This window comes from Mchenga conophoros, linkage group LG10 (genome assembly GCF_057382185.1).
Source record: "Mchenga conophoros isolate Kocher_MC1m ecotype Shallow Benthic linkage group LG10, M_conophoros_male_GT1.1, whole genome shotgun sequence".
Lineage (NCBI taxonomy): Eukaryota > Metazoa > Chordata > Actinopteri > Cichliformes > Cichlidae > Mchenga > Mchenga conophoros.
In genome coordinates, this window is record NC_140535.1 from 26,759,125 (window position 1) to 26,786,738 (window position 27,614).

Below are 27,614 nucleotides of genomic sequence, written 5' to 3' on the forward strand. Positions count from 1 at the left end.
CACACTGATGACCTTATTGGTCTCCACCCAAACTGTGCTCAAACTAAAAGCCCTCTGATTTGTCCGTTGGTGTGTGATGTTAGATTAAAAGGGCTTAGGCATAGGAACAGGCACTTGTGTGAATGAGTGAATGAAGCTTGTAGTAAAAAGGAATAGAAAAGTGCTCTATAAGTACCAGTCCATTAACCATTATGCTGACATCAGTAATATGGTCAGTGCTGTGACATCCTGATGCGTTTACACATTTTCATGCTTTTTATGGCCGAGTGATTATATTGCAGCAGTCATGTCGAGATGAATGTGTCCACCATATAACTGCTTGAGAGCGTTCTTAACTTTTCAGCGGCTTGTAATTCTCATTAGTTTGTGCAACCGACAACAAGAAAACTTAATGGATTGTGAACCGGATCAGCTGCGGCACCACTTATGTGCTCAATCACAACAAAAACAAAACAAAATTCACTGTTTTTAGGTTGGCTTGAAAAGCTGACTGTCAGTCATCTTTTTGCCAACACAGAGTATATGGAATACAACTTTTAATATACACCTAATGGTTTACATGGGGTGTATGTTAATGTGCTTCAGTGTACTAATAGGTCTTTAATGAACTTTTTATTTATGGTGATTTGACGTAGTTTTCCATTCTCTTATTAGCAAGGCTAGCAATCTGTCCACTGCATAAAAAGTTACAGCTATTGGCTGGTTAGCTTGGCACAAAGACTTTGTAGGTAGAATTGGTTAGCCAGAATAAATTGGCTTGCATGTTACGTCATGGTTGGTAACCTATGTAAATTCAGAACCATCGTTATGCAGCTTTCGCATTAAGACCTGTCATAACTTTCCTTTTTTATTTCTTTCCCTGTTGCAGGCGTGTTACGGCATCCTGAAGGTACCCCAGGGGAACTGGCTGTGTCGGACCTGCGCTCTCGGGGTCCAGCCAAAATGTCTGCTCTGCCCCAAGAGAGGGGGGGCACTCAAGCCCACCCGCAGTGGAACCAAGTGGGTCCACGTCAGCTGTGCCTTATGGATCCCTGAGGTGAGACACTGAGAGAAAGACACAGAGGTGGTCACATACAGTCAGATACTGATTGGTTTCTTTGTGCAATCTTAAAATTGCAGCCAGCATGTTAATGAATTTTTAATACATCCCTGGAAGTGTAACCTTTTCTACATTCGCTTTTAGGCATTGTTGGCTTCACAGAATTGTTCCCACAATGTTGGAGGATGAAATTGTTCAAAATGTCGTGGTATGGTAAAGCATTAAGAAGGCAAGCCGAACTCCTGAAAAACAGCCCCACACTGTGATACTTCCTCCACCAAACTTTGTACTTTGCACATTGCAGTCAGACAACTGCCAAACCCAGACTCTTCCACTGGATTACCAGATGAAGAAGCGTGATGTCCATCCAGAGAACGTCTCCACTGCTCTATAGTCCAGTGGCGGTGTGGTTTACACCACTGCATCTGATGCTTTGCATTGCGCTTGGTTCTGTAAGGCTTGGATTACACTCCACTCCATGAAGCTCTCTCTGCGCTGGTCTTCAGCAAATCTGAAGGTCACATGAGTTTTGTAGATCAGTAGCAACTGACTGTGCAGAAAGTCGGCGACCTTTGCGCACTATTTGCCTCAGCATTTGCTGACACTGAGCTGTAACTTTACATAGCCTACCACTTCATGGCTTCAAGTCACTTCCACTTCCACTAACAGTTGACTGTGGAATATTTAGTAGCAAGGAAACTGCATGACTGGACTTGTTGGACAGGCAAGTCCTGAGAGCAACCCATTCGTTCACTAATATTTGTAAAAGTAGTCTGCACGTCCAGGTGCTGCATGTTATACACCTGTGGCCGTGGAAATGACCGGAGTTGAATTCAATGATTCGGATGCCTGAGTGAATACTTTTGGCAATGTAGCGCATCGCTGTGGTTTTACGGTGAGGCCTTTGCTTTGCAATTAGACTCAAAAAAGTCTTTGGTGGAAGATTTTGAGAAGCATTTGCACCTGTTACTTGTTTCCACCACTTGTTTAGAGTAAATGTTTAAAATACCAGTCAACACCTTCCTCTTTACAATCTGAAGAATGCATAATGATTCCCGAGGAACCTGGCTGTCAAGCGTGCTTCTCCCAGCAGCCGCTCATTTCGTCTTGACGTTTCTTGATGACATCTTTTGTCACCGTCGCTCATCTGAAAGCCCCAAACGGAGCCCCCTCATTTCAGAAGGTTCGTGGATGCGCTTCGAGCCTTGCACACCTTTAAGACAGCCAGTCATATTTCTTGCGACTATTCAGCGGCACACTTCACCAGCACATTTCTCTCAATAATAGAGTGGCTTTTGGCACCTCAAACCTTTTCCTCCTAATTGCCTTCTGTCACCCTTGATTGGGCTAATTGTTTTCGTTGCTCCATTCGCTTTTGTTTTCTCTTCCTACCATGGCGGAGGGGGTTAATTTGCATGTCTGTGCTGTGTGTGTGTGTTTTGTGCTCTTGTCCTTGTGTGGGCTCAGATGTATGTGCTTCATGCTACTAGTTGGTAGATTTGTTCTGAATATGTGGTGGAAAAAACTGTGTGTAAGTGTGTTTTACATTTATAGTGTATGTGTGTTTGTTTTTGTATGGGTGTGTGTGCCTTCAAATGATACAGCCTCTCCAGAGCTGTGCATAGCTGCCTTATGCCTGCCTTCAGCTCCTAGAGAAAGGTCTCTCTTTAAACAGCTTTTCACCCCTCATAGTTACACATAGACACACAAACACACACACTCAATCTCAAAGAGGAAGAGCCCCTCTTTTAAGAAGGCTTTTTATTTAACACAGTGATTTCCTCTAAAGCGATTTTAGATTTTGTCCCTTTTTTCATCTGTCTGCTTTGAAATGTGAAGTGCAACTTCTGCGTATGTGTGTGTGTGTGCGCGTGGGAATCACGGTTGTGAACAATTCAATCAATTAACTGTACCATTCAAAAAGTGGAAATCCTTTTCTTATCTACCGGCTCTTATATCAGCTGCATAAAAGAAGTGCGCGTTGACAGTGACGGCTGTGGCATCATAGTCAGAATTGCACTTTCTATTGACATTCTCAATGGAGTGAAAATTGACCTCCGCATCAACTGTGTGAGTGTGTTGTACAAAAGACATCGATAATAACAGAAAGAGCAGAGGCCATTGGTTTGTTCTGTGGTTGAGCAGATGAGAGGAGGAAAGAAAATCAGATAGAAGGACGAGTGGATGATGGGGGGGAGGCGTGACCTGCGGAAATCAGTTGTCAGCTTGTTAATACAAGCGTGAAGGACAAGGAGAGAAGGCCGTGCCTCAAATATGACAAGAAGTGGATGTGAAAGAAGTGGAATGTTGTTTTTTTTCCTTTTTTGTAAAGAAATAGGCAGCAGAGGAAGGAAGGAAGGAAGAAACAGCGCTTTGGTGATGAGTGCTCTTCACTTCTTTTCTGCATGGCTGGTTGGCACAAGTCAATGACTTCTTGGTTGTATTTGGTGCAGGGAGGTCTGGGGCCAAAGCTGTTCTGAATGAACTGCTCAAAGAGGAAGTCACACAGAGCTTTACAGTAACCTTTTTCCAAGAAGCACATGTGTCTCTGCTCTGGGTCCGAGGACAGTTTTGGAAATTGGAAAACAGGTGAAGTTATTCAAGCTAAATTAGGGTGTAAACTGTCATTCATAGGATGCGTTTAGGGAGGTTACTTTAATCAGAAACTGAAGAAGTTGCGTAGCTGAGGTGTTAAATATATTTAAGAAGATGATAATTATGTTGTAACTTCAAATGTTGTATTTTATTAATACTTTATATGGCGCCAAATCACAGTTGCTTCAAGAAGCTTTTGCTTTTTTTTTTTTTAAGGTAAAGATCCTGCAATAGTACATAAAAAAATCTGAACAATCAGACGACCCCATATGAGCAAGCGCTTGGCGACAGACGGAAAGAAAAACTCCCTCCTAAGAGGAAGAAACCACCAGCAAAGCAAGGCTCAGAGAGGGGCAGCCGTCTGCCGCGACTAGTTGGGGTTGAGGGGAGAACAGAGAAGTGAAAGACAGCCAGAGATTAATAATAGCCAATGATGAAATGCAAAGGGTGTATAAAAATAGAGGGAGTGAAAAGGAACACATCATGGGAAGCCCCCAGATGCACCAAGAGTCTTTCAGCCTCAGTTGCCTGTATGACCATCGCAGATGAATATTAACTTATCCCAAAAAAAGCTGCATATTCCAACATTTGAGAAGCTGCAACCAAAATATGTTTGGCACTTTGCCTAATTATTAAGTGAGATTTTTTTAAAAAGAATTTAGAGTAAGATGAGTCTCATCAGTGTTGTTGTGCTTTCTATGTTTGTTTCTTACTAACTGTTTTGTTTTCCTCCTTAGGTGAGTATAGGCTGTCCAGAGAAGATGGAGCCCATTACCAAGGTGTCCCATATCCCCGCCAGCCGCTGGGCTCTGTCCTGCAGCCTGTGTCGAGAGCACACAGGGACCTGCATTCAGGTATATTATCAGTGCTTTGCCCGTCTATCTCATTGTCTTCAAATGTTAAAAGAAAAACCCCAAAAACAAAAGAAACACAAGCAGCATTCAAAACGTCCACAGGTTCTACAGTGCTCCAGATTATGGGTTTCAGTTTTTGCTTCTTTTCCTTCTCTGGTTGCTAAATCTCAACTACCAGTTTGCAAACAAGTTAAACCAAGATAAGTGAGGGTGTGATTTCAACAGCAACAAGTTTCCTCTTTTTAAATTATCATGCAGCCTGCATGCATGCTGTACATCAGCCAGAGGTGGTTTGTGGATATGTGAAGGTTTCCACTATGTGTAATATTTATTACAAAGGGTGAAACACTGATCCATGAATTTATTAATGAAGCCTTGCAGGTAAAAAGACACAAAATGAGCACAGCATGCTCCAAACACAGCATTTCTCTCATCAAATTATTGTAGTTTTTAGTTTCCTGATAGGCAATGTGGATGTGTTTGAAGCGACTGCTTAGTATGCAAACACAGCCCCTGCTGACACACTTACACTAACCCACTTCACAGACATTAGCCTGTGCATGATTTAGCTTCAAAAGTGCCCTTAAGGTGAACCGCAATCCTAAAGCATTGCAATGCTTTTGCATTTGCTTGCAGCATATGCACATCCCAGATGTATGTACTGGATACGAACGCGTGTGTGCGTTTGCGCATCGGCGAGGGTGTTTCCTGACAGTGTATCCCTGCTGTAGACTATCAGCGAACCCCCTGAGTTGGAGTCGTCCGTAGGGAGAGTCTCACTCTCCTGTTTCCATAGCTGAAAGCAGACTGCTGTACAAACATACTTGCTAATCAGTTGAGATGCTTTTCTGCACAGCAGCTCGAGCAGCAGGAGTTCTTTGTAAACCACGTTGTGGAGAAAAGTCGGAAATAAGAAATATTTTTCCGCCTCGAAAAGTTTCAGTCCAGGAGAGAAAATTTCTTTTAATCTATTTTTCCGATTTAAGTGTTTGCTGTGATTTGTGATACAATCATTGTAGATCAATTGCAGGACAATGTATTCACACTATAGCAGACATTAAAGCACAAAGCATGTGTTACCACTGATATCTGTGTGTTTTTAATGTTGAGTAGGTCAGACAGCTTCAGCCTTGAGTGTTCTTCACTTCGGCACCACTTCCAACAGTGAAATCCACTTTTTGAAGCCTTCGTCTAATGACACCTTGTCCTGTCTCTTTTCATGCTGAGCTACTAACAAGCATCTCAAGCGCTCATAACAAAGTATACATATCTAACAACCATTAGCCAGGACGTTCTGAGTTAAGAGTCTCTTAATTAGTATTCTACTGAAGATCTGTGCACTAGAAGGTCAACCAGTGCCACCTGTACTGTATATGTAAAAGAGATTCTGTGTACAGCTTTTAATAATGAGATTGTTGTAGCTCTAAGTGTGCTAGATGGATTAAGTGAATAGAAAAAGGTCTTGAAAATATGTCGTAAGAATTTAATTTGCTTTATTATGACTCTGGTTATTCCCATATCAAGCGGTGGACATCCAGCAGCTCAGATGTTGGAATATCATAGGATTGGAGCTGAATTCTGTTTAAACATACAGAACTTTGTTTTAAAGTCTAGTCCTGTGCAGTGCTGCACATTTTGTTATTGAAGGGATACCAAGTAAATACAGGGCTAGTATTGCGAAGAACAATACTTATACTTTCAACTTATAAAAGCAACTTATGTAGTAGAGATTTAAGAGATGTGACCCTTAAATCACAGTTTTTTTTTACTTTCCACGGTTACAAAGCACACCAATCAGCCTTTTATGTATTTTGAAACTGGGCTTTTTGGAGGAAATTTGCCTGCTCTAAAGCACTTTGGATCAACTTCTGTTGTTTAAATTTGCTTTAGGTCAAAAATAAAATAGATGTATTGGGAAACACAAAAGGGTTATGACAGTTTTCATAGTGCATGTTTGAGGTATATTTTTTCATTTTCAAAAAAGAAAACAATTTAACACGATTCAGTGGGCTACTTTCTGAACTTGGAGGATAGGAACAAACTATTGATCCTATCGCGCTACAATACTAGTATTGTTATTGATACAATTGACTATATTGACGATTGATTGACATATAAGGAAGATGCTTGAGATCTCTCAAGTGATCACACTGATTAGTTACTGTAGGTCCAAGCTTCTCTCTAATCTCTGCCCCTTTCTGGTTTTTGGGTGGGAAAATGGTGCAGTGGTTAGCACTGCCGCCTCACAGCCTTTCTCTTTGGAGTTTGCCTGTTTATGCTCCCTCTGGGTACTCCTGCTTCCTTCCACGATGCAAAGGATTGCATGTTAGGTTAATTGGTGACTCTAAATTTGCTAAGGGTCCAATGTAAGTCTATAAGCTCCAGTGCCTGCATGACCCCGAATTGAATTTGTGGTAATATAACGAATGGATAGATTTGTTTAAAATTAATTATGGAGAGTGATAGAAAATCGGCTAAACCTAAAGATGAAAAAGATGGGAAGTTGCTTCATTGATTTTTCTGGTTGGTTTGTACCAAATACATGTGCAACAAAAAAAGAGAGGAAACAAATCCAGAATTTTTCAGGTCAAGGAAATGTTGATAAATCGCAAGTTGATACACAAGTTAAAAAATGTTCCAGAGTAAAGTATGAACAAGCCTCAGTCTGAATAATGTCGGGGTTTTCTCAGTTAAGTCTTGCAAAGATTATTTTAGAGAAACATGTTTTCTTCACAAACAGAAGTAGTCGGCAGCAGTGTGGGCACTGATAAAAACATTATTAATGAATCCCTGCCAGAACAGAGCAGGTGCAGTCGAAAAGGCCAGATGAGTATTTTTTTCTTTTTCTTTTTTTTTTCCTCCGATGACTTGGCTCATACCAAACAACACATTTAGCCAACTCCACGCTGTGTTCAACCTTTTGCCACCTGAAAAAGTGAGAGCAGCTGCAGTGGTCTCAATCTGACATTTGGTTGGTAATAAAAAAAATGGGTTTACAGTGGAGACCTTTGACCGTAACTCCACGTTTTATCAGGATGTTGTATTTATTGGGGTGTCTTACACAGGCTAAGCATGTGATTATTGGATCACACCTTCTGTTTCTTCATCACTGGCTTTATTTTCTTGGTGATTTATCTGTGCATCAGGTGAAACTGTCAAGCTTTAGTAAACAGTGAGTGTAGGACTCAAGTGCGGGACCCGGGCAAGACGGAGAGAAGTAGAGTGCATTTTGAGATTCTTTATTCGCTTAGAGACATTGCACATGAACTAACTTAAATGAGCTCTTACTCACTTTAAAGAAACGTAAACATAGAAACAAACTTTATTTAAATACAAGGCTGAGCTCAGCTGAACATATGAATGCAATTAACAGGAGAGAGAGGCAGGCATGAGGAGCGAAGGCAGGTAGCGAGGGTAAGATCTGTGAGACAAGAGGACAAGTTAGACAGTGCAGAGAAGGAGGAGGAGGAGGTGAGTTAGGCAATGTTGTCCAGAGGATTATTGTGAGAAAACCTTACTTGAAATCCGAGGTAGTCGGGCCAGGGGAGGGTGCCAAAAGGGAGAGGTTTTGAGCCCGCAAGGAAGGTGGTGAAGGGTGGAGCGTGGGAAGGCTCCGAAGAGTGGCAGCGGTGATCCAGCAGGTGAGTAATGATCTCAAGTAGCAGCAGAAGAAGTGGCATTCGTGAGAGGTGAGTGGTTGCACATGGATGTGAGATCCGGGGCTGGCTGGCTTAGTGGAGACGAGGAGAAAAGGCACGGAATTACATGAGAAACAGATCATAAGAAAAAGCAAATAAAAACAAGATTAGCCTCTTCACCACGTCGGGTGAGCTCATAATCTGGCGGAGTGTGGATTGCTGCGCTGGTCTTTTTGTTCAGCAGTTGATTGCTCTGATGATCAGCAGGTGACCTGAAGGGGAGGAGAAAACGTGGTTGCAGCTCCACTCCGATGGGGTGGAGGAAAACAGCTGCCTTCTAAACCCACATCTGGCAGCTAACTCATTGGTCAAAGCTTCTTATGACAGAGAAAAGCCATTTAGTTTTACCTTAAAAAACAATAAAGGACAAATTAAACTCTTTAAACACGAGAATGTACACTGAAAAGCCAACCAAACTGTCATAATGATTTGAGTGCTGTGCAAAATCCATTAGAGCCAAGGTTTCTTTGCATTAGCTAGCTTGAAAAACACCTAAAACCCCAGTTAAAAATAATGGATAGTTATCCACTGTCTTTGTTAACCCAGGCTGTGTTTGTTGATCGCATACAATGATGTGCCACTTCACTCTTCTTTGACACAAAATGGATGGATTGAGTTAAGCCTGATGAGTCAAGATAATCAGGTCATGGAAAGAAAATATGGATATTAAAAATATATATATATGGTAAAATCTAGCAGGTGTTGCCAAGAAGACAAAATGGTAATACTGCAGAATGTTCACATGCTTATGCTTGTGCATATGCAGTCATTTCAGACTGCTGCACATCAAAAACAGATTTCATAAACGTGATCGCTATATCAGACCTGATACAGTCCCATAGTGAAAAAAATATGGAAATCATTTGTTTTTCGTCAATAAAGGTAAAATTCATATAAAATATATGCACAATATGAAGTGGGACTTAAACAAGTGCTGTGAAATAAACTTTATGGGTAGAATGTTGTTATCTATTGGACACAATATCTTGGATACATTGTCAAAGTTTTAGGAGAAAATTTGCCACTCAACAACCATCTTGGTAACAAAGTGGCAGCTGTGGTAAACGCTTACTCCATTTGTAACTAAGATGGGCAATTATCAGTTATCATAAAGCCCCGAGTCAAATAAACGGGGAGAGATATAACGTGAATTCCAGTGGTTACCAGAATATAAAACTGTCTAATCTGATAAACAATGAGGTGAGTTTGGTGATTTTACCCTAAAATAAGGTTTCTTTTTTTTGTCATCTACAAAAGGCGTGTATGCTATGCACAAAGTTACGCAATATATGCTATATCAGTGTTTCTAACTGTTTAGGTGTTTATGGACTTTCTTCACCATAGCACAAGTGTTCTGCTGTGCCACATCATACATAAGCCGAGAAACAACACTAGGCACGCTTGCATCTTTACCACGATAATGAGTAGATGGGGGAAATAATTGGTATTCTAAGTGTTTTGACTTGGGGAGGGACGTTCTCGTCCAACATTTAGTAGGACATGACCGCATCCATTGGCCCTTTAATGTGGTGAAGTCATCCTGTACCCTTAGCAGAAAAACACCTGTGAGGATAGTGTTCTTTTTGTCATACTTGGAATTTCTCTTTTTCCAAACATGGCAGGTTGAGTTGATGCCAGAAAGCTCGATTTTACTTTCATCTGACCACAACACTTTCTCCTGCACTTTCTCTGAATCATTTAGATTTTCAGTGGCAAACTTAGGCAGGCATGTACATTACCAATGTTGTTAACAGTGGTGTTTCTTGGCAAACTTAAAAATTTTAGCAGGGGATCAGATACTTACAGTGGTTTGAAAAAGTGTTTGTCCCCTGATTTATTTTTAGTTTTTGTATACGTGTCACACTTAAATGTTTCAGATCATCAGACAAATATAATATTAGAGAAAACACAAGTAAACACAAAATGCATTTTCTAAATGAAGGTGTTTATCATTGTAATAATAATAATTCATTTATAAACTGTAATTAACTTGTGTTTTAAGAAATCGGGAAGGGGGCAAACACTTTTTCACTTCACTGTATTTCCCCCAGTGTACAGGCTGCCACACCTTTTGAACTTCTAGGGTTCATCTGCATTAGCACAATAACACAGTAGGTTTATGTTTTCTCATTTTGCTGTTGATTGACTGTTTGCAATCAGTAGTGTTCATATTTGCTGTTATAGCACTTCCCTATAGATTTCTAACGGGGTTTGTTTGAGTGGTAAATCTCCCTCATAATCTCTCTGATAATGTATCTGGTAACGTTAGGGAAAGAACTGGTGAAAATGTGGTATTTGCAGGCAGTTTTCAATAAAAACCAAGCTTGTCGTGCTCAAAAGACTAAAATATATAACAGTGACTGTACAACTTGACATATTGAGCCAATTAAAGCAAGGAGTCTATCATCATTATCCACATTGGGGAATAACACACATAGGAGGTCTCCATTAGTCAGTTTGCGGTTTCACATGGATTCACATGCTGTTTCACAAATCATGTAAGTTTAATGCAGGATATCTCTGTTAATCCTCCCACACACAAATAGGCTCTAATATTAAGTCCATAAAAGATGAAATGAGAGTGGGTTCATCTGGATCTCTCAGCATACCTGAGATTACAGTCGCACACTTTTCCATGTGCTGCTGAAGGTTGTAGTGATAGATTGGTGTTCGGGCTGATGATGACCTACTTTAGTGTGACAGTAGAGAAGACCGCAGCACAGTCCAAAGCCAACCCGAAGTTCAAGCAAAAAAGAATATGCTAGCCAGTTATGTCTCCTTTTTTGCCTCATCGTACAAACCACGTTTGGAAATGCCGAAAAGCCCAACGCCAGTTAGGACTGGACTGTTTCTTTGGTAGGAAGTAGTTCCAATTAAAACTTTTTAAAGCTTTTTAGAAAGTTTTTATGAAGCATAAAAGCCAAATAAGGATAAGAGAAATAAAGGGAGAGAGACATTTGTAGAAAAGTTGTTTTCCAGATGGTTGAGTCGGTCGGATCAGTGAGGTTTTTTTTTTATCATGCACTGCAGTGCAGAGAGTCACCAACGAGCCTCCTGCCGAATCCTGAACTACTTTGATAAGTGCAGATCTACACACACACTCACACATACTAAAAAAATGTGCATGCAGCAGTGACACCAGTACAGTCACAAGGGTTCTCGCTTTCTCACACACACACACACACAAAATCGTAGCATGCCTGGAGGGACTCAGTGGGAGGTCAGCTCTTAGTATGACCTGTAATGGATAGCACTGAGAAACATGCACTCACACACATATTGAAACATATCCCAAGTTACCAGAATGTCAGCAGAAATGGGAAAGCTGTGTTTGTTGTGACTTGGTCTGTCTTTCTGCTTTGCTGCACTTGTTCTGGAACCTTGATAACGCAATAAATGAACCGAAAATGACAGCTTAAAACAAACAGGTTTGACAAAATGTCTGAGAACATGAAGACATTTTTTTTAATTTCTGTGTCCCTTAACTCAATTCCCTCTCTGTCCCTGCTCCCAGTGCTCCATGCCCTCCTGTATTGTGGCCTTCCATGTGACCTGCGCCTTCGATCACGGCCTGGAGATGAAGACCATCTTGGCCGAGAACGACGAGGTGCGCTTCAAGTCCTTCTGCCTGGAGCACAGCAACACCAGTACAAACACCAACAGCACCTTCAGCTCAAGCGGAATGAGCAACGGCAATCACGTCACCGCTTCCACCGCCAACGGAGCACACGGTGGAGCCAGACCCGAGTGGGCCGCCCCCGGTCTCACCTCCGAGCTTTGGCAGGACCAGCAAAACGAGACAAATGGCAGCAGCGATCCGGCGCAGAGGTCGGTATCGCACCTGGTTTCAGTGTCGGCGTCGGAGCGGGCTGAGCGCGACCAACTGGAGAGAGAAAAAGTGAGCCAGAGGAAGCAGAAGCTTCAGGAGCTGGAGGATGAGTTTTACCGACTCGTGGAACCCAGGGAGGTTGCCGAAAACCTGGGGCTACCCGTCTCCCAGGTGTGTTAAGCTAGGACCCTACAGCTTCTCATTAAGTTATAAGAAATGAGGTTAAACACTCGTTGCGATAGGATAGGTACGCCTGTATGTGTATCAAAAAATACCTGCTCTTCTAGGTAGTGACTCAGGTATAGGCACGAAGTGCACAGACATGGTCAACAAGATGAGTGGCTGAAAAAACTCACTGATGAGAGAGCTCATAATAGCAGCACTTGTTCCTGCTAAGAGGGAGCAAGTATGCAGATACTGTGACTGCTCAGTACAGCAGCGACGTGCAGCAGAGCATTTCAGAACGCCCGATTCACCGAAGCATGAAGCTGTTAGGAAGTGCCGTTTCTGTCCAAAGAACAAAAAGCTGAAGGCTCCTATTGATTGATGAAATCTGGGAGAACATTGCCTAGTCGGAAAAATGTGTTTGTGTTAAGAGTATAAAATTATAGAAATATGAGAAGACTAATCATGTACTTGCCTCGATTTACTGGCTCAAGTGTTCCCCATTCATAGGTATTCGTAGACCGCATGATGAGTTACAGGTATTTGTTTAGACCATGCTCTGTTCTGCTTTCCAAACATGGACGCTGCTGCTGGAAAGTGTTTTATTTTTTTATTTTTTTTTACTAGGAAAGCTAAACCATGGATTTGAAAGAGTTCTTTTTTATAAAAAGAATTTTTGATACTGAGTCAACACTTCAGGGCCATTTTGGGTTTTAAAAATATAATAGAGCTGAGAGAGAGAGGAAAAAACTCAGGTATTGTCTGGTTAAGGTCACAAATCTATGAGAAAATATTGTTGTGTTGTCAAAGAACCGCTTCACTTTTCTTGGCAAGGTTGGGGCAACCACATTACACCACAGTGCCTCAGTGTGCTTTGTGTCTTGCCTGCAGTGTATGATCTAATAGAGGTATTCATTGTAGTTGGATACACTAATGAAATACTTGCGATTGTAGCCATGTTGTCAAATACCCAGACTTTGAAGAGTCATTGCTTACTCAGATCACGAGTGAAACGTTTTTCGTAGTGCTGCACTTCTTTAATGTGTGCAGTCCTGTTTTATTTTCATTGGTGTAAAAGGTTGATCCTTCAAATGTGAATATGAATGGGGATTTTTAACAAAAGAAAAATGTCACGTCTACAATCATGGGAAAAATGAAGTTGTCACAGGACTCTATACAGCCCTGTGAAAAACTCGGTGAGGTCGAACAACTTTTAGCGTCAGTAACTTCAAGTAATTATTTTCTGTATGACTTTATCAGCCTCTCAAACTGTTGTGGAGGAATTTTGGCCCACATTTCTTTAAAAACAGTTCACACTCCATGTGTGCACACCTCTCTTAAGGTCCCACCACAGCATTTCAATCAGGTTAGGGTCATTGCAACACGGTGATTCTTCTTATTTTCAGACAGTTGTAGGTTTGCTGCTGTGCTTAAGTTCATTTACTTGTTACATGACAGAATTTCAGCAATGCTTTAGCTGTCAGACAGATGGACTCACACTTTACTCTAAAGTACTTTGGTGTAGAGCTGTTCGATATAACGATATATATCGGATGACGATATAAAAACATCTGTCGTTTCATTTTACGCTATCGTTTGTTTCGTGGTGTCGCAAAATAAACTGTTTACGGCAATATTTTTTCATCGTCCGCTTGTTTATGTTCCACATAAACCTTTCACAATAAAGCTCAAGATCCTGTTGAGACTTTTCAAAATAAACTGAATCACATGAAAGAGCAGATTATTTACGGATGAGAAGAAAAAAGAGCCGCCAGGTGCTAAGAAATAAACCTTAGACTCAAACGTTAGAACAGGCTTTTCCCCGCAGCACGCCGTGTAATAAATACAAAGAAACTCCATGAAATTTCTCGGCCGTTACAACTTAAGTCTAAAAATGTATAGTTTCATGCATCGGTTAAAACACTCGACTCCGGGTAAAGGACGCGCAGTTGGAAACACTTCACGCAAGTCGAGCTGCCCGAGATTCACAGAATTTACAGAAAATGTTAAATTTTTGTGATTTATATCGTTATCGGGACGATGGAATTCTTATATCGGGATATGAGATTTTGGTCATATCGCACAGCCCTACTTTGGTGTACAGAGGAGTTTCTGGTCAACTGAATGGCTGCAGAACAAGCCCGAATCATCACCCCACCACCACCATGCCTGACAGTTGGTGTTTGTGTTTGCGTTATACATCATGGACAAACATCTCTACTTTGGTCTCATCTGTCCTAAGGACATTGTTCCAGACGTCTTCTGGTGTTTTTCAGATGCAATTTTGCAAACTTAAGATATGCTTTGGGCTGATTTTGTGAGGATCCCCATTCCTGACCAGCAAACTACCAAAACTTCAGTGTTTATAGCATTGCTCACACTTGGTGATGATCAGTTTATCAGGTGTATTTGATTAGCAGCACCTGGTGGCTATTTAATTAAAAAAATTCCTACAGTATTGAGGCTGTAATGGTGCACCTAGTTTTTCACAGGACAGTAGAGAGTCCTTTCTTCTCTATGTGACTATATGTGTATTTTGTAATTTTGTGAGACCTTTGTAAAGTTTTTCTTTGACTTTAAAATCACAAAGAATATCCAAGTATTTGATCCTTAATTTGAGAAAATTATTGAAGTTTAATATGACTATAAAGTTTCCAAAGCTGGATGACTTTTTGAAATAAATCTCCTGCAAAAATGTGCTCTAGAATTTCACATTATAATGCTTCAGTGCCTCTAATTCACAATTAAAAACAACAAAAAAAGGAAATAGTCTGAAAGCACAGTACAGTGGCCTTCCATGTGACCTGCGCACACAGCACCTTCATTGACCAGATGCTCGCACTGATTTTTAACTCCATGAAATTTCTCGCTGCCATCTTTGACTTGAATTGAAATCAAACATGGCAGCGATGCGAACATTATGATAGCGTAACAGGTAAATGTGTGTCTACGTTTTAAGGTGGACTACTTATATCAGTTCTGGAAGCTGAAGAGGAAGGCCAACTTTAATCGACCTCTGGTGACCTTAAAGAGAGACGAGGTGGACAACCTGGCCCAACAGGAGCAGGACGTCCTCTACAGACGCCTCAAACTCTTCACACACCTCCGACAAGACCTGGAAAGAGTGAGTTGGACAATCAGATGCAGACGTTGTTTCGATGTTTGTTTGGTATGAAGCCAAAGAAAACTTGTTTCTTTGCAGAGTGCTTTATTCTGGGATCATTTCTTTCTGTTCGTGTGTGTTCGGTGTGTGTGTGTGTTTCGAACATGTGCGAATATTCGTGCTCGGTGCTTGATCCATCCCTGTATCGCTGATATAATTTCCGAGTTAATTTACATTTTTCCGAATGTTAATTAAAAAGATCATTGACAGTATCATATGAAGTTGATTTTTGCTCTCATGAATATTGATGTTAAATGAATGAATGGCTCAAAGGATGACGGGGTAATGAAATGACTCAGGGATATAATGAGTGACTGACTGATAGCCAAGTGTTGGAAATGTAAGTGAAAATTCACCAACTGTGGAGAATTCATTTGTTTTTTCTATGATCTGTGATCATTGTGACAGATTAGTTACTTCATGTAAAAAGTCAGCGAGGCACTCTCGGAATTTCCTCAGATTTGTTTGTTTGTTTATTTGTTTGCCGTGTCTCTCCCACTCTTCTGACTTGGAGAAAAAAACTTCACAGAAAATTCCGTCTCAAGTGACCCGGAGCACAGGAATAGCATACAGTACATACTGTAAAGTCCCTCGGGAAGTGGAAAGTCAGCTCTATAGTGGAAATTGGTTCAGACGTTTTTCGTTTTCATTTCTCTGAGAGCCTGTGGGTTCGTTTTGTGACGCTCCTGAGCCCCCTGCTTGGAAACAGTTTGTTATTCCCCAGAGAAAGAGATGGTAATGCTTGTGCAGCTGCCGTGCCATGGAGAGAAAGGCTTTGATCTGGAGTTTGTTGGTGGATACCAGAAAAGGTGCTCCGCAGCGACTCCCTACTTTTACTGAGGCACCTCAGATGGTTTCTAGCTTGGCCCAAATGACATCAGTAATCAAATATGGTAAATTTCATGATACTGTCAATTTTTAGAACTGAACGCATGGTGTGATTTTTGGGAGTGTGCTACATCTACACCTTGATTGTTGATGAGTTCAGGTAGACCAAGTGTCCTAACGTAAGAGCGAGCTAATGGGCATTAATTGTACTGGAGGCTTTAAACCCGGCGAAGAATACTTTTCCGGCTTCTGTGGTTGTGGAAGCAGAAGCATAGGGAGGCTTTTGAAGCTTTAACTGCTAACTCTAATTAAAGGTGTCTGTGGATGAGAAAATTGAAAGATCTAATGGAAGCCTGGCCCATCTCTCAGGTGAAGAAATTTCAAAGGGTAGTTGAGATTCGTGCTGCATGTTGTGTTGCATTCGTAGTAGCTGTTGTAACTGGATTGATCACATTTTGGAGGGTTAGCAGTATCTTGGTGCAATGAGAAACTTGTTGATCTATTTATGGAGAAAGGAGGTTATGGAAGTTTTTTTTTTTTGCCCTGCCCGACACAATGTTCCTTAACATTTAAATAAAACACAAAACTTATCATTATCTACATGAAATCTTTGCAGCTTGTAGTTTGTAACTGTAGCTGCTAAGAGTTGAGGTTATTTCTGAATGCTGAAATATTCCCCTGCTGATTTCAGTATCAGAGCTTGCATTTGGCTGCAGAATGCGCACTAATATTTTCATTTTTTTGCCTGGTTTCTTGAATTAGTTGTGCCCATCTTCAAAACCTCACTCCAGAGCTCTGTTAGTACATTGGCATTCTCTGCTGCGGCTGCAGTGCTCTCAAAACCTCTTTCTGACCCTGCAAACTATACAGGATCTAAATTACAGCGAGCAGCCAAACATCTACTGCGGCCAAAATTTAGGGGGATACACGTAAATGCGGTTCGCTAAGGACATGCGGCAGGAGTCCTCTGTTTTTTTTTTTACATTTAGACAACTGTTTATATCATTCCCACAATGAAAAAAAAATCTTATTATATCTGCTTACCTTCACGTAATAAATTACCAAAAATGTTCACTGCAGAGAGATTCTTAACCCCTGGATATTTCTGTCAGCAGAGTCTAAGGTGCCTTGGTTTTGTTCAGCTTGGTTGATTTAATTTCGTTCATAGTAAGAAAACCTTTTGGTAATTAGGTGGCTCCATATTAACCAAATGACCTTTCTGTACAAAACTAAAAGAGTTCAAATACAAACACAAGAGATAATTGGAGATTTTTTTTTTTGTTAATTGCTCCTTAGTTTTTCTCATTTAGCCTCAGCTGGTAAGACCAGTGGACTTAAGTTCAGTGCTGATTAGACCACGGGATCAGCGTGCTTTGTCCAGCGTCCCACGGTGTTAATTTGGCTTTTAGATGATAATTCCTCCACCTCTTAACTTAAAATAATGGAATCACAAATCACTTCCCACAGAGCCAGGTTGTCATTTCTAAACAGTGGGCTGAACTTTTTTATGTAGGTCACTTTTTATTTGGGTGAGCCAAATAACTGAAAGCCCTTGCTATACTTAGATATTCTGTAGCTGTGCAAATCACTGTCGATGTACACTATTTTCTGTGATTGGAAGACCACTCTACAGATGTGTAGAGAATTGTGTAACTGTAGCCACACCGCAGTGGTCTCTGGTGGTCAGGGTTTATTGATTGTTGCAGTTTTCTAACCTCTCAACCAGTCAGTGTGTCCATGGACTCCATAACTCTTCTCCCTCCTGACCACCCATTATTGATGTGTGTGTGTGTGTGTGTTGTAGAAGTGAACCATACCACTTCAGCTTTCAAAAGTTAACTCTCTTCATTCTGTCACAAAACAGCGAAGCAGTCAGTAGGAAATAACAGTTGAAACAGCTTATTTACTCAGAGTATGTAAAGATGGTGCCTACGTGTACCTCAGTGTTCGAGGCAACTGCGTCCTATTTGTGAAAAATGCAAACACGTGGTGGATTTAAAGCAATCCATGAACACATGTTGGATTTAGCTTGAATATTACATCCAAATATTGCAGATTTATGGGGAACATCATTTGGCTTTCACTTAATACAGAAATGTAAATAAAAAGGTCGTCAAAGGAGCTTGCAAAGAAAAGCGTTTGGACTTCTTTAAGTTGCTTGAAGATGTTTCACCTCTCATCCGAGAAGCTTCTTCAGTTCTAAGGTCAAATGGTGGAAAGTCCCAGATATAAACCTAGTGGGAGTATCACCCCGCAGAGGGACGCCCCCCATACGCCTTAACACCCACTCACATCCTGGGCCATCTGACCTCAGGAATTCGCATGATAGGGTGGGGCCAGGTTTCACAATGAGCTCACCTGAACCCCTGGCTGATTGGGACCCACACCCAGTTTCACACCCTGGCTCAGGCGATTAGAGGATCATCAAGGGGTCCTTTTGTCCCTCTGTGGGGGGTCACTCCCACTAGGTTTATATCTGGGACTCTCCACCATTTGACCTTAGAACTGAAGAAGCTTCTCGGATGAGAGGTGAAACGTCTTCAAGTAACTTAAAGAAGTCCAGACGCTTTTCTTTGCAAGCTCCTTTGACTACGATGACCTGGATGACTGAGAACCTTCACAGACAAATAAAAAGGTCATTTTTCTGTGATTTTTAATGTTCCATATGCCTTCTTTTATCAAACAAAAAACATTAGGAATAATAGAGAGACTGATTTTATTTATAAAGCGCCAAGTCACCACAGCAGATGCCTCCGCGCTCTTTATATTACGAAGGAAAGACCCTGTGATAATACAGATAAAAACCCAGATGAACCCTATGAGCAAGAACTTGGTGACAGTGGGAAGGACAAACTCCAGGTAGAAACCTCCAGGAGTCCAAAGTCAGCTCTTAGTAAAAATAAAATGCTGTACATACTGTAGACCGTGAGAGGTTTTGGTATCACTCTGCTCGGCACCGTTCAGCGTTCTGTTGAGACGCTGCTGCTACGGCAACACTGGGAAAGTGACAGTTGTATTTGATCCCTATTTTTTTCAGTTCGTGCGCCTGAAAGACTGATGGCTCATGTGCTGGCAAGGCTGTCCGTACTCCTCTTACAGTACTGGTCAGAATTTAATTAAGCTGACACACAGTGATCATCTGATGGGTCTTCAACCACATTGTTCTCAAGGTTAAAGTCCCATTTGTCACTGTCAATTAATTTGAATTCTCATTCGTTTGTGCAGTACAGCGAATAAATGACAAGGAAACTTTGTAGTAACCTATGAGTGGTGACAGATGAGCTTCTAGATCCCTGACATTTTGGTTTTGGGGATTTTGTGATTTATTTTCCTGATTTATTATGTAAAATAACTTTGCTGTTTTTAAGCTCTTCTTAAGCTCTTAGAGACAAATATCTGACACTATTTGCTTCATCTTATTCACTATTATGATTCAACTAGGCTCACACTGAGTGATGCTGATATGCCACTACAGTAATGTGTCACCATCACCTCACCTCCATTTAGCACCATTAATAATCAGGTGTATTGGAGCTGTTCAACACTTGTAGTAGTTGAACTCTTAAATTCATGTAGTCTTGGTTGAATTGTTGGAACTCCTGGTAGCTATTGACCATACTTCACCATAAGTACTCTGTTTTATATATTAGGACAGACACCCTGAGTATAGCGACTTTAACTCAATGTTATTGTGTTTTTAAGAAGCTTCCGTGGAGTTGTTGGGGCACAAAGTCTGAATTTTCAAATTGTTTTTGTGCAAATGAGGCAGAATAATGTGTCTGATCATTTTGTTGAGGCATGTTCAAAACAGCATTTAATAGCCTGAAAGCTGCGCTGCAATTGCAGATCAAGACGTGAGGTTGATCTGAAGGTGTTTAATCTGGCAAGCTCCAAATCTAGCAGTGTTCTGCTTGACCACTGCCCAAGTGTGTAACGGAGAAAGTCGGATTGATTAGAATTGCTGCTGGCAAGTCACCCATGAGGAGGATTGATCTCCAATTGGTCACGTTTTGGCCAAGTGAGTGTTGACAGCTCACTGCTGTGATGCCACTGGCTGTCGATACACAAGCTCTCTTTCACTTCATCCGTCTTCTTCACTTTTCTTCCTCCTTTTACTTTTCCATCTCTCACGCCGACACCACCTGTAAGTATCTGCTCTGTCATCCATTGCTGACCTGTTTTTCAAGTGGTCCACCTGCTTTGCTTTGTTTTTTCGTTGCATATGGTATTTTTCTGTGGAGGTGTTGTGTGCATGACATTGTGTTTCTAAGTGCATGTATGTGTCTGTGTGGAAGATAGTGTTGCAATCATCTCTGATTTGCGGGCAAATTGAAAAATCCTCTCCATCCTTCCATCCCGTCATCCCCAGACCCCAACCCAATCAGACCCCACGACCAAAGCCTCCAGCCTGCTGCTTTTGTGAACAAGTGTGTATGTGTGTCTGTGTGTGAGTGTGCGGGTGTGCATGTTGGTGGTGGAAGATTCCAAGGGCTAATGTTGGGGTGGATTATCCCCCTCCTCTTCCTCTTTGAAGTGCTGCCAATGGAACGAATTGCACCGTGCTGTCCCTAATGCACTGTGAGCTTTCTCCATTTCTGTACTCCTCTCCTGAGTGCTGCCCCAACACCCTCCCTTCACCCACAACTCGCATCCAATCAGCGTGCAACATGTTGAAGCAATGTGTGACACAGTGATTGGATAGTGTAAGTTAGGTAAGTGTTCGACCTTTAAAAAAAAAGAGAAGAAGAAATCTGGGCATAGGTGCAGTAGAGGATGACGTAGAAGCAGATTTTGTGCAATTCTTCTTCTTTTTAAACTATACTTTATTTTTGGCCTTTTTGAATAGAGAAGTGAAGAATGACAGGAAAGCGGAGGAAGAGAGAAAAGGAAAGACATGCAGCAAAGGGCCGCAGGTCGGACTCGAGACTGGGCCTGCCACTCTCTGCCACACAGCATGTGGTTGCCCGCTCATCCCAGTGAGCTAAACTGGTGCCTAGATTTTTGGCAAGTCTAATGATCTTGACTCCATATTTGGGATGACCACCTTTATTTTTCAGCACAGCCTGAATTCAACTCTCTTTGCCAGGCTTTCTTCTCATTTCTTTAAGTAGTGTGAAGGAATAAGTCTCCAGGCTTGTAGAAAGATATTCAAAGCTGGTCTTTGGCTGCCTTTTGTTCTGTTTTCTGTCATGATGATCCCACACTCCTTAAATAATGTTGAGGTTTGGGCTCTGGGGAGGCCAATACATGACTAATACTGTTGTAGTGTCTGTTTCTCTATCAGGTATGTTTTTACTGCAGTGCGTTTGGGATCATTATACTGAAAAATGAAGCTGTTACCAATCACTCCATTAGATCTGTTTTCAGAGCAGTTCTTGTGTAATTTGGCATCTATCAGCCTTTTCTCCCTGTTTCCCTACCTTAAGAAAGACTTCTGGACTGCCATTCTTCCACCGAGACCATTTCTGATGAGCTTTAATTGAAAAGTAGATGGATCAACTGAAGGGTCAGATATTTAGGTGTCTTTTTTGTTTTAATTCATCATAGATCTGTGTTAAGTGATTCAGCAAACACACAAACAAAAGAAAACTGGACTGAAAATGTCCAAAGAAAAAACATTTTAAAAAATTATAAGAACATCTGGGCTGCTTGGAAGCACAATATAAAATATAAAAAGATCGAGCATCTACCAAAACTGGTTTGGTAGATGCTTTGAGCAACATATTTAAATAGGTGATGTTTCCATCTAATGAAAATCACAGAAAAAAGATATAAATTGTTAATTAGAGAGTATCAGAGGTGTTGACATGTATTTTTCCTTTGGATAGAACCGGGCTTTCCCCCTGTGACCTAGCCCAATACTACAAGCTGAACACCCCCTGGGTCCAGATCCATACTTTAACCAACAGACACGAGAGTAATATCGATCTTCTTTATCCAGTTCTGAGCAACTGAGAGTGAACCATAATTCCCAAACCATTATACCGGGGGTCCCCAATCCCAGTCCACGAGGGCCGGTGTCCCTGCAGGTTTTAGATCTTACACTGGGTCAACACACCTGAATCACATGATTAGTTCATTACCAGGCCTCTGGAGAACTTCAAGAATGCTGAGAAGGTAATTTATCCATTTAAATCAGCTGTGATGGATCAAGGACACATCTAAAACCTGCAGGGACACTGGCCCTCGTGGACCGGGATTGGGGACCCATGCATTATACCATTCCTCTCAGATAACAATGGTGTTGGGTTATATCAGTAGTATGAAATAGAAGGCAATGATAGCTGCAGTATCAAAATGTGCCAGAAACCATTATCAGAAGTTTAGACTGAAGAGTTCTGGAAAAGTTCGGTTTGTGGCGTTCATACCTGGTTTGATCACAGTTCTGGAATAATTTCCCAACCAAACTGAGACCGATGATTGTATTTTGTTTTGTAAAACTGCAAAATATACACAGTTATACATTTATGATGATACTGGAACTGAGAAATTATAGATTTTACTCAGCATGGCTTCTCAGAAGAGCTCACTGAGATTAAATAAAACTGGCAAAAGAAGGGAGAGCTTCATGAATATTGAAGGGGAGGTGAAGGTTCAGGCTCTGGAAGCAAAAAGAAAAGAGTAGGACTGGAAATTAAAAGTTAAAACTTTAGTGAGGTGACCTGTAAGGATTCCCAGAGAGGGGAAATGACTGGGACGTGATTCACTGGGGAAATGGGGATGATGGAGAGAAAGCAGGTGTGAAAGAATATATTTTCCTTTCTCGGTTCTTCCTGCATGTTTTCAATTCTAAAACCACTCGAGTCAAACAATGGCAGTTAGTCTTTTCCCACCGGTCAGTCAGTGCATCGGTACTATAGCCAAGGCTGGCAGGGTGTCTGATGGCATGCCGCCGTTCTGTGTCCTGCCCTCTGCTCTCCCTCGCTCTCTCACGGTAACGACTTGGCAGTACATTTGGTTCAGCAGGTCAGCAGTCCCACACCCAGGAGGCCCTCAGAGCAGAACACAGCAGTACACTTATGAAACAGTCCATTTAAAGAAGGGGAAAGTTTTCATTATGAGTAGCTAACATATGTTTTATATCATATTTTTCTCTCTTTTTTTTAAACTACAGAATGCTGACAAGGAGGGAGTGTAGAGAGAGGTTATATGAAGAGAAATTAATGAGAAGAAGGGATATTGTATGTATTTAGTACAGATTTAGGCAGAGGTGTTTGGACAGTGCTGCAGAGATTGAAACCTGGACAGAAAGCAGCCGTGACAGCACCATCAGCCTTCAGCTGCAGGTATCTGCCAGGTAAACTGTATCGCTACACTGTGTGCCGAGGCACTAGGGAGGAAAGCCCATCAGCTAGTTTTCCTTGGCTACAGGTTACAGTTTCACAGTTTGTTTTCTTTCCGCAAACCCCCCTCGGCGCTTCGTTCTGTTTGAGGAGAGAGAGGAAGTTCGGAAGCAAAATAAAGAATGAGAGGAAAATGTATGTGTACACAAGCCCGCAACCCCTAATCTGCTGACTTGGATTTGCACTGCTGTGAGTGAAACTATTGGCAGGAAGAGGTTAAAGGGAGGAACTTCACACATCAAACCAAGCCTAAAGACTAAAAAAAGTGTCTGGGCAGAAAAGGCTTGCTGCTTGTGTCTTTGTTTTTTTTTTCTCAGGCAATTGACATGTATGGATTTACTGGATTTTCTTCATCTTGGGTTGACGCACGTTTACAATCCACACACGGCAAAATCCACACGAGCCACCAGAGAAATCTTCCTATTGCTCGATTTTCTTTTAATCTTTTTTCTTCCCCACAGTTAAAAGGAACCACAGAAACACAGAAGCATCTTTCTTCTTTATAGTCTCAATATTCTTAATATTCTCAAGTTGCCTCAAGTTATCCAAGAATTCCTTATTTATGGAGTAATTTTTCTTTATTTATTTTTACAGTTGTGACCCCTCAGATTACCTGTGGCTTCCTTTTTAATTAAGTGATTTTTTTTACTCCTTGATGCTTGTGAAGCATAATCTCTGCTTGTTCTTCAGACTTTTTACGCCCTTAAGGTGGGTGTTAAAAATGTATCAAACTGAACAAAAAGGAGTCTTTTTAGTGTTATGTATTGCTCAAGCTCCAAAACTCCTGGATCCTACTTTTCCCCATAAAGAAACAGGTTAATTTCCTTTATGATTTTGAAGTGATGGTGGGGCATCTGATAACGATAGTTTGACGTTTGATGTGCTTTTTAGGTCATTTAGATTGCTTGGTAGATAACTGTCATGACTGTGACACATGTAAGACAAAGCTAACTGGGATATCTGTGCATGTTCAGAGTTTAAGCGTAGTGGATGATGAATAGCAACTTCGTCCAGTAAAAACAAAGGCATTTTACTTCCTTTCCCGCAAAGGCCAACTTTCTTCTGATTGGCTGCCCCTCATAAGCTGAGCATCTGAACAGCAGGTGAGTGTGGCTGTCCATAATAGACGTGCATAATAGGGATTTCCCCTCTAAATAAGCAGTGAAGGAGGATTTTATACATAACCTGAGCTCAGTGGGTTTTTCGTTTTGTATTTTTATTATGGTAGGGGGTCCATTTTACCCTACTGTAAGTCCTTAATGTTTGTGCTACAGCAGGGGTGTTAAACATGAGGCCCCAGGGGCCTGAATCAGCCCACTGAAGACTCAAATCTGGCCCACTGGACAGCTTGAGAAAAGGAGAAGGACACAAGTTTTACAGCTTTTCCTATTGAGAAAGACTGCCTATGCCAATTGCCATTCATACTACACCAAAGCAATTAACTATCAAACAATTAAATGACAGGAAAGTTCCTGTTTTTCCATTATCAGTGAGTCCATAGAGAATTTACAGAACATTTATGTTTTATAATTACAAGACAATCTGTGCAATGAACTATCAGAATGTTTTATGTGATTTTTCACATTTATCCTGTAGTTTCAATGGTCCAGCCAACTAAAGATTAAAGTGGGCTGTATGAAGCTTATGATTTAGAAGGAGTTTGTTATCCTTCTACAAAATTTAAAGAGGAGAAGATGAGCTCTAAGGCGATATTTGGTGTATGACGGTAGCACAAAGCGTTCACAAAGTAATACTGTCTGAACACAGAGAGAAAAATCATCTCAGTGTCACATTACTGCAACACCTCAACCATTGTGGGCTATTTTGTAATGCATTATTTTGTTATTTTACAGCCAAAGTTACAAAATAAGTCCAGACAGCCTGTATGATACTTGGGTGATAAAGGTCTAATGTGTATCCAGCTTTTTAACAGTATTTAAAAGGCAGGAAATGAGCACATAAAGCCTCATTTACTCAGTTACCCTGGTTTGTACAACAGTTGCTCTTCTGTAGGCTCAGACCACACTGGCCGGCCTTCACAAGCACACCCATAAGCCTTTAACCATTGTTGAAACACACCTAAGACGTGCCGTTCTGACCAAGTCCTAATCTGCTTTCAACACAACAGTTTCAAGATCTGACTGTTCACTTGCTGCTTTATTTAGCACACTTCTTGACAGCCTCTCTTGTAATGAAATATCAACTGTTATTAACTTTTTCTGCCGGTAGTTTTGTTGTTTTGGCTGATCCGTTTAAGTGCTTTATGACTTTATGACCTTCTACCTGTAGCTTCCCTTCAAAATGGATTTTCTTCTTTTTAGCCAATCCTGAAAATGGCATTTGACTTTAGTTTGTTGCATTCATGTGGTTGATGTAACCGACTTGTAACCTCTCACACCCTCCCATAATCATCCCCCAGCCACTTCAACATCATGCATCCAGCCACTCATTTGGCATGAAAAAGTCCCTGGTGTTATGCAATGTTAGGTAGGGTCAGGGCGAGGACAGAGAAATGGAAAGAGCGACACAGACTACTTGGCTATGTGAGCCCTCTTCCTCTTCTCTTGCAATCACACAGTTCACACCAGTGCATATGCACTCAACTTCTTACGCTGACTGACATGCCTCACAGTAGCGCGTGCACAAATCTATGCATGCTTGGCACCCATACAGTGCAACGTCACTCATTGGCCTGCGCGCTTGCCTGCAGAGATGTGCACACATGCATCGACACCCTACGCACATTTTTTACAGCTCTGCATGTCTGTAGGGGGGGTTGGGTGGGGGAGATTTCTCGCTCCAGGCCAGACGGGCCGAGTCAGACAGACCCACCCTGTTGGATCAGCATCAGCCTGGCTCCTCACACACAGCTCTGCTCCAAACCTAATACTGGCTCTCTGCACAAAATCCCTTCTTCTTAGGCTGCTGTCTGTTTCCAAGATGCTTCAAGTTACCAGGAGAGGAGAAGACAAGGGCCTTTTCTATCCACCAGCAACGGTTACTGTTAAGTTCAACATTCAGCAGACACTGTAAGTGTTTTACCAGCCAACCAGGTCTCCTTTGTACATTTAGTACAGACCTGGAAGTCAATGTTGGCTTACTCCCAATGTGCGAGGAAAAGTAACGTAGACTCCTGAGGGAAGCAGTCTGGTCCTTTCAGTGGTTTACAGCCTTTCTGCTGCAGGATTTTTGGCCCATGTTCTTGCTTGCTGATGGATTCTCCAGAGAAAAAAAAAATCTTGAATAATGTGAGTAGGATGTATAGTTTTGAGGGATGTTTAAACACCGCGCGCCACTTGCTGAGTCTGGGCTGATTCGAATTAGATGAGCTGTGACCTAACTGTACACCTCACGCGGATTCATCAGCACATTTAAAACTTCAAGGTTCATTTGTCATTTTAAATCAAACATTATGTTTTGCTTGTTATGCTTTGTGTATTTGAAAGCTATGATTTAAGGTAGGACATGTTTTCACAATTGTGGCATTGCCTGCTTATTAAGTAGTGCATGAGGTGCAATCTTCCTAAAGGGTGAAGATGCGCTGTACAAACCTGTCGCTCTGTTTAGATTTGAATAGATGCCTCGTTGGCTGCAGTGAAGATGAACATGGTTTTTTTTTTCCTTTGATCTATTCTGAATGTGTTTTGTTCAGTGGTGTGTGAGTTTCACTGAACACAATTCGACAATAACAACTGTTTTCAAATTCTTCTTTTCAATTTGGAAAAAAGTCAAATCTCAGCTTAAGGTACAACTATTGAAGAATTTAGTTTTTTTTTAATACTTGTATAATCACCGGCCACTTCTTTAGGTACACCACCTTTTGCCTTATTTGTGGCACAGATTCAAAAAGGTGCTGAAAACGTCCCTCAGCTATTTTGGTCCATATTGCAATGACAGCATCACAGTTGGTGCAGATTTGCCGGCTACACGTCCATGATGTGGATCTCCTTTTCCACCTCATTCCAGGGATGCTCTATTGGTTTGAAATCTGGTGATTTGATTGAGGCCATTAGATTAGAGTGACCTCTTTGTCATGTTCAGTGAAATCAGTCTGAGATGATCTGAGGTTTGTGACATTGTGCGTTATCCTGCAAGAAACA

At 41.4% G+C, this 27,614-nt stretch overlaps 1 protein-coding gene across 2 annotated transcripts in view; it reads left to right on the forward strand.

Moving 5' to 3' along the window:
* The window catches only part of jade2 (jade family PHD finger 2), a 231,785-nt gene that overhangs the window by 128,875 nt on the left and 75,296 nt on the right, over positions 1-27,614 (forward strand). For both annotated transcript variants that reach the window (XM_085289614.1, XM_085289613.1), the window contains exons 7-10: positions 869-1,036; positions 4,372-4,488; positions 11,701-12,186; positions 15,140-15,304. In XM_085289614.1, coding sequence (XP_085145740.1) covers positions 869-1,036; positions 4,372-4,488; positions 11,701-12,186; positions 15,140-15,304 — 936 coding nt within the window. The remainder of the gene's footprint in view (positions 1-868; positions 1,037-4,371; positions 4,489-11,700; positions 12,187-15,139; positions 15,305-27,614) is intronic.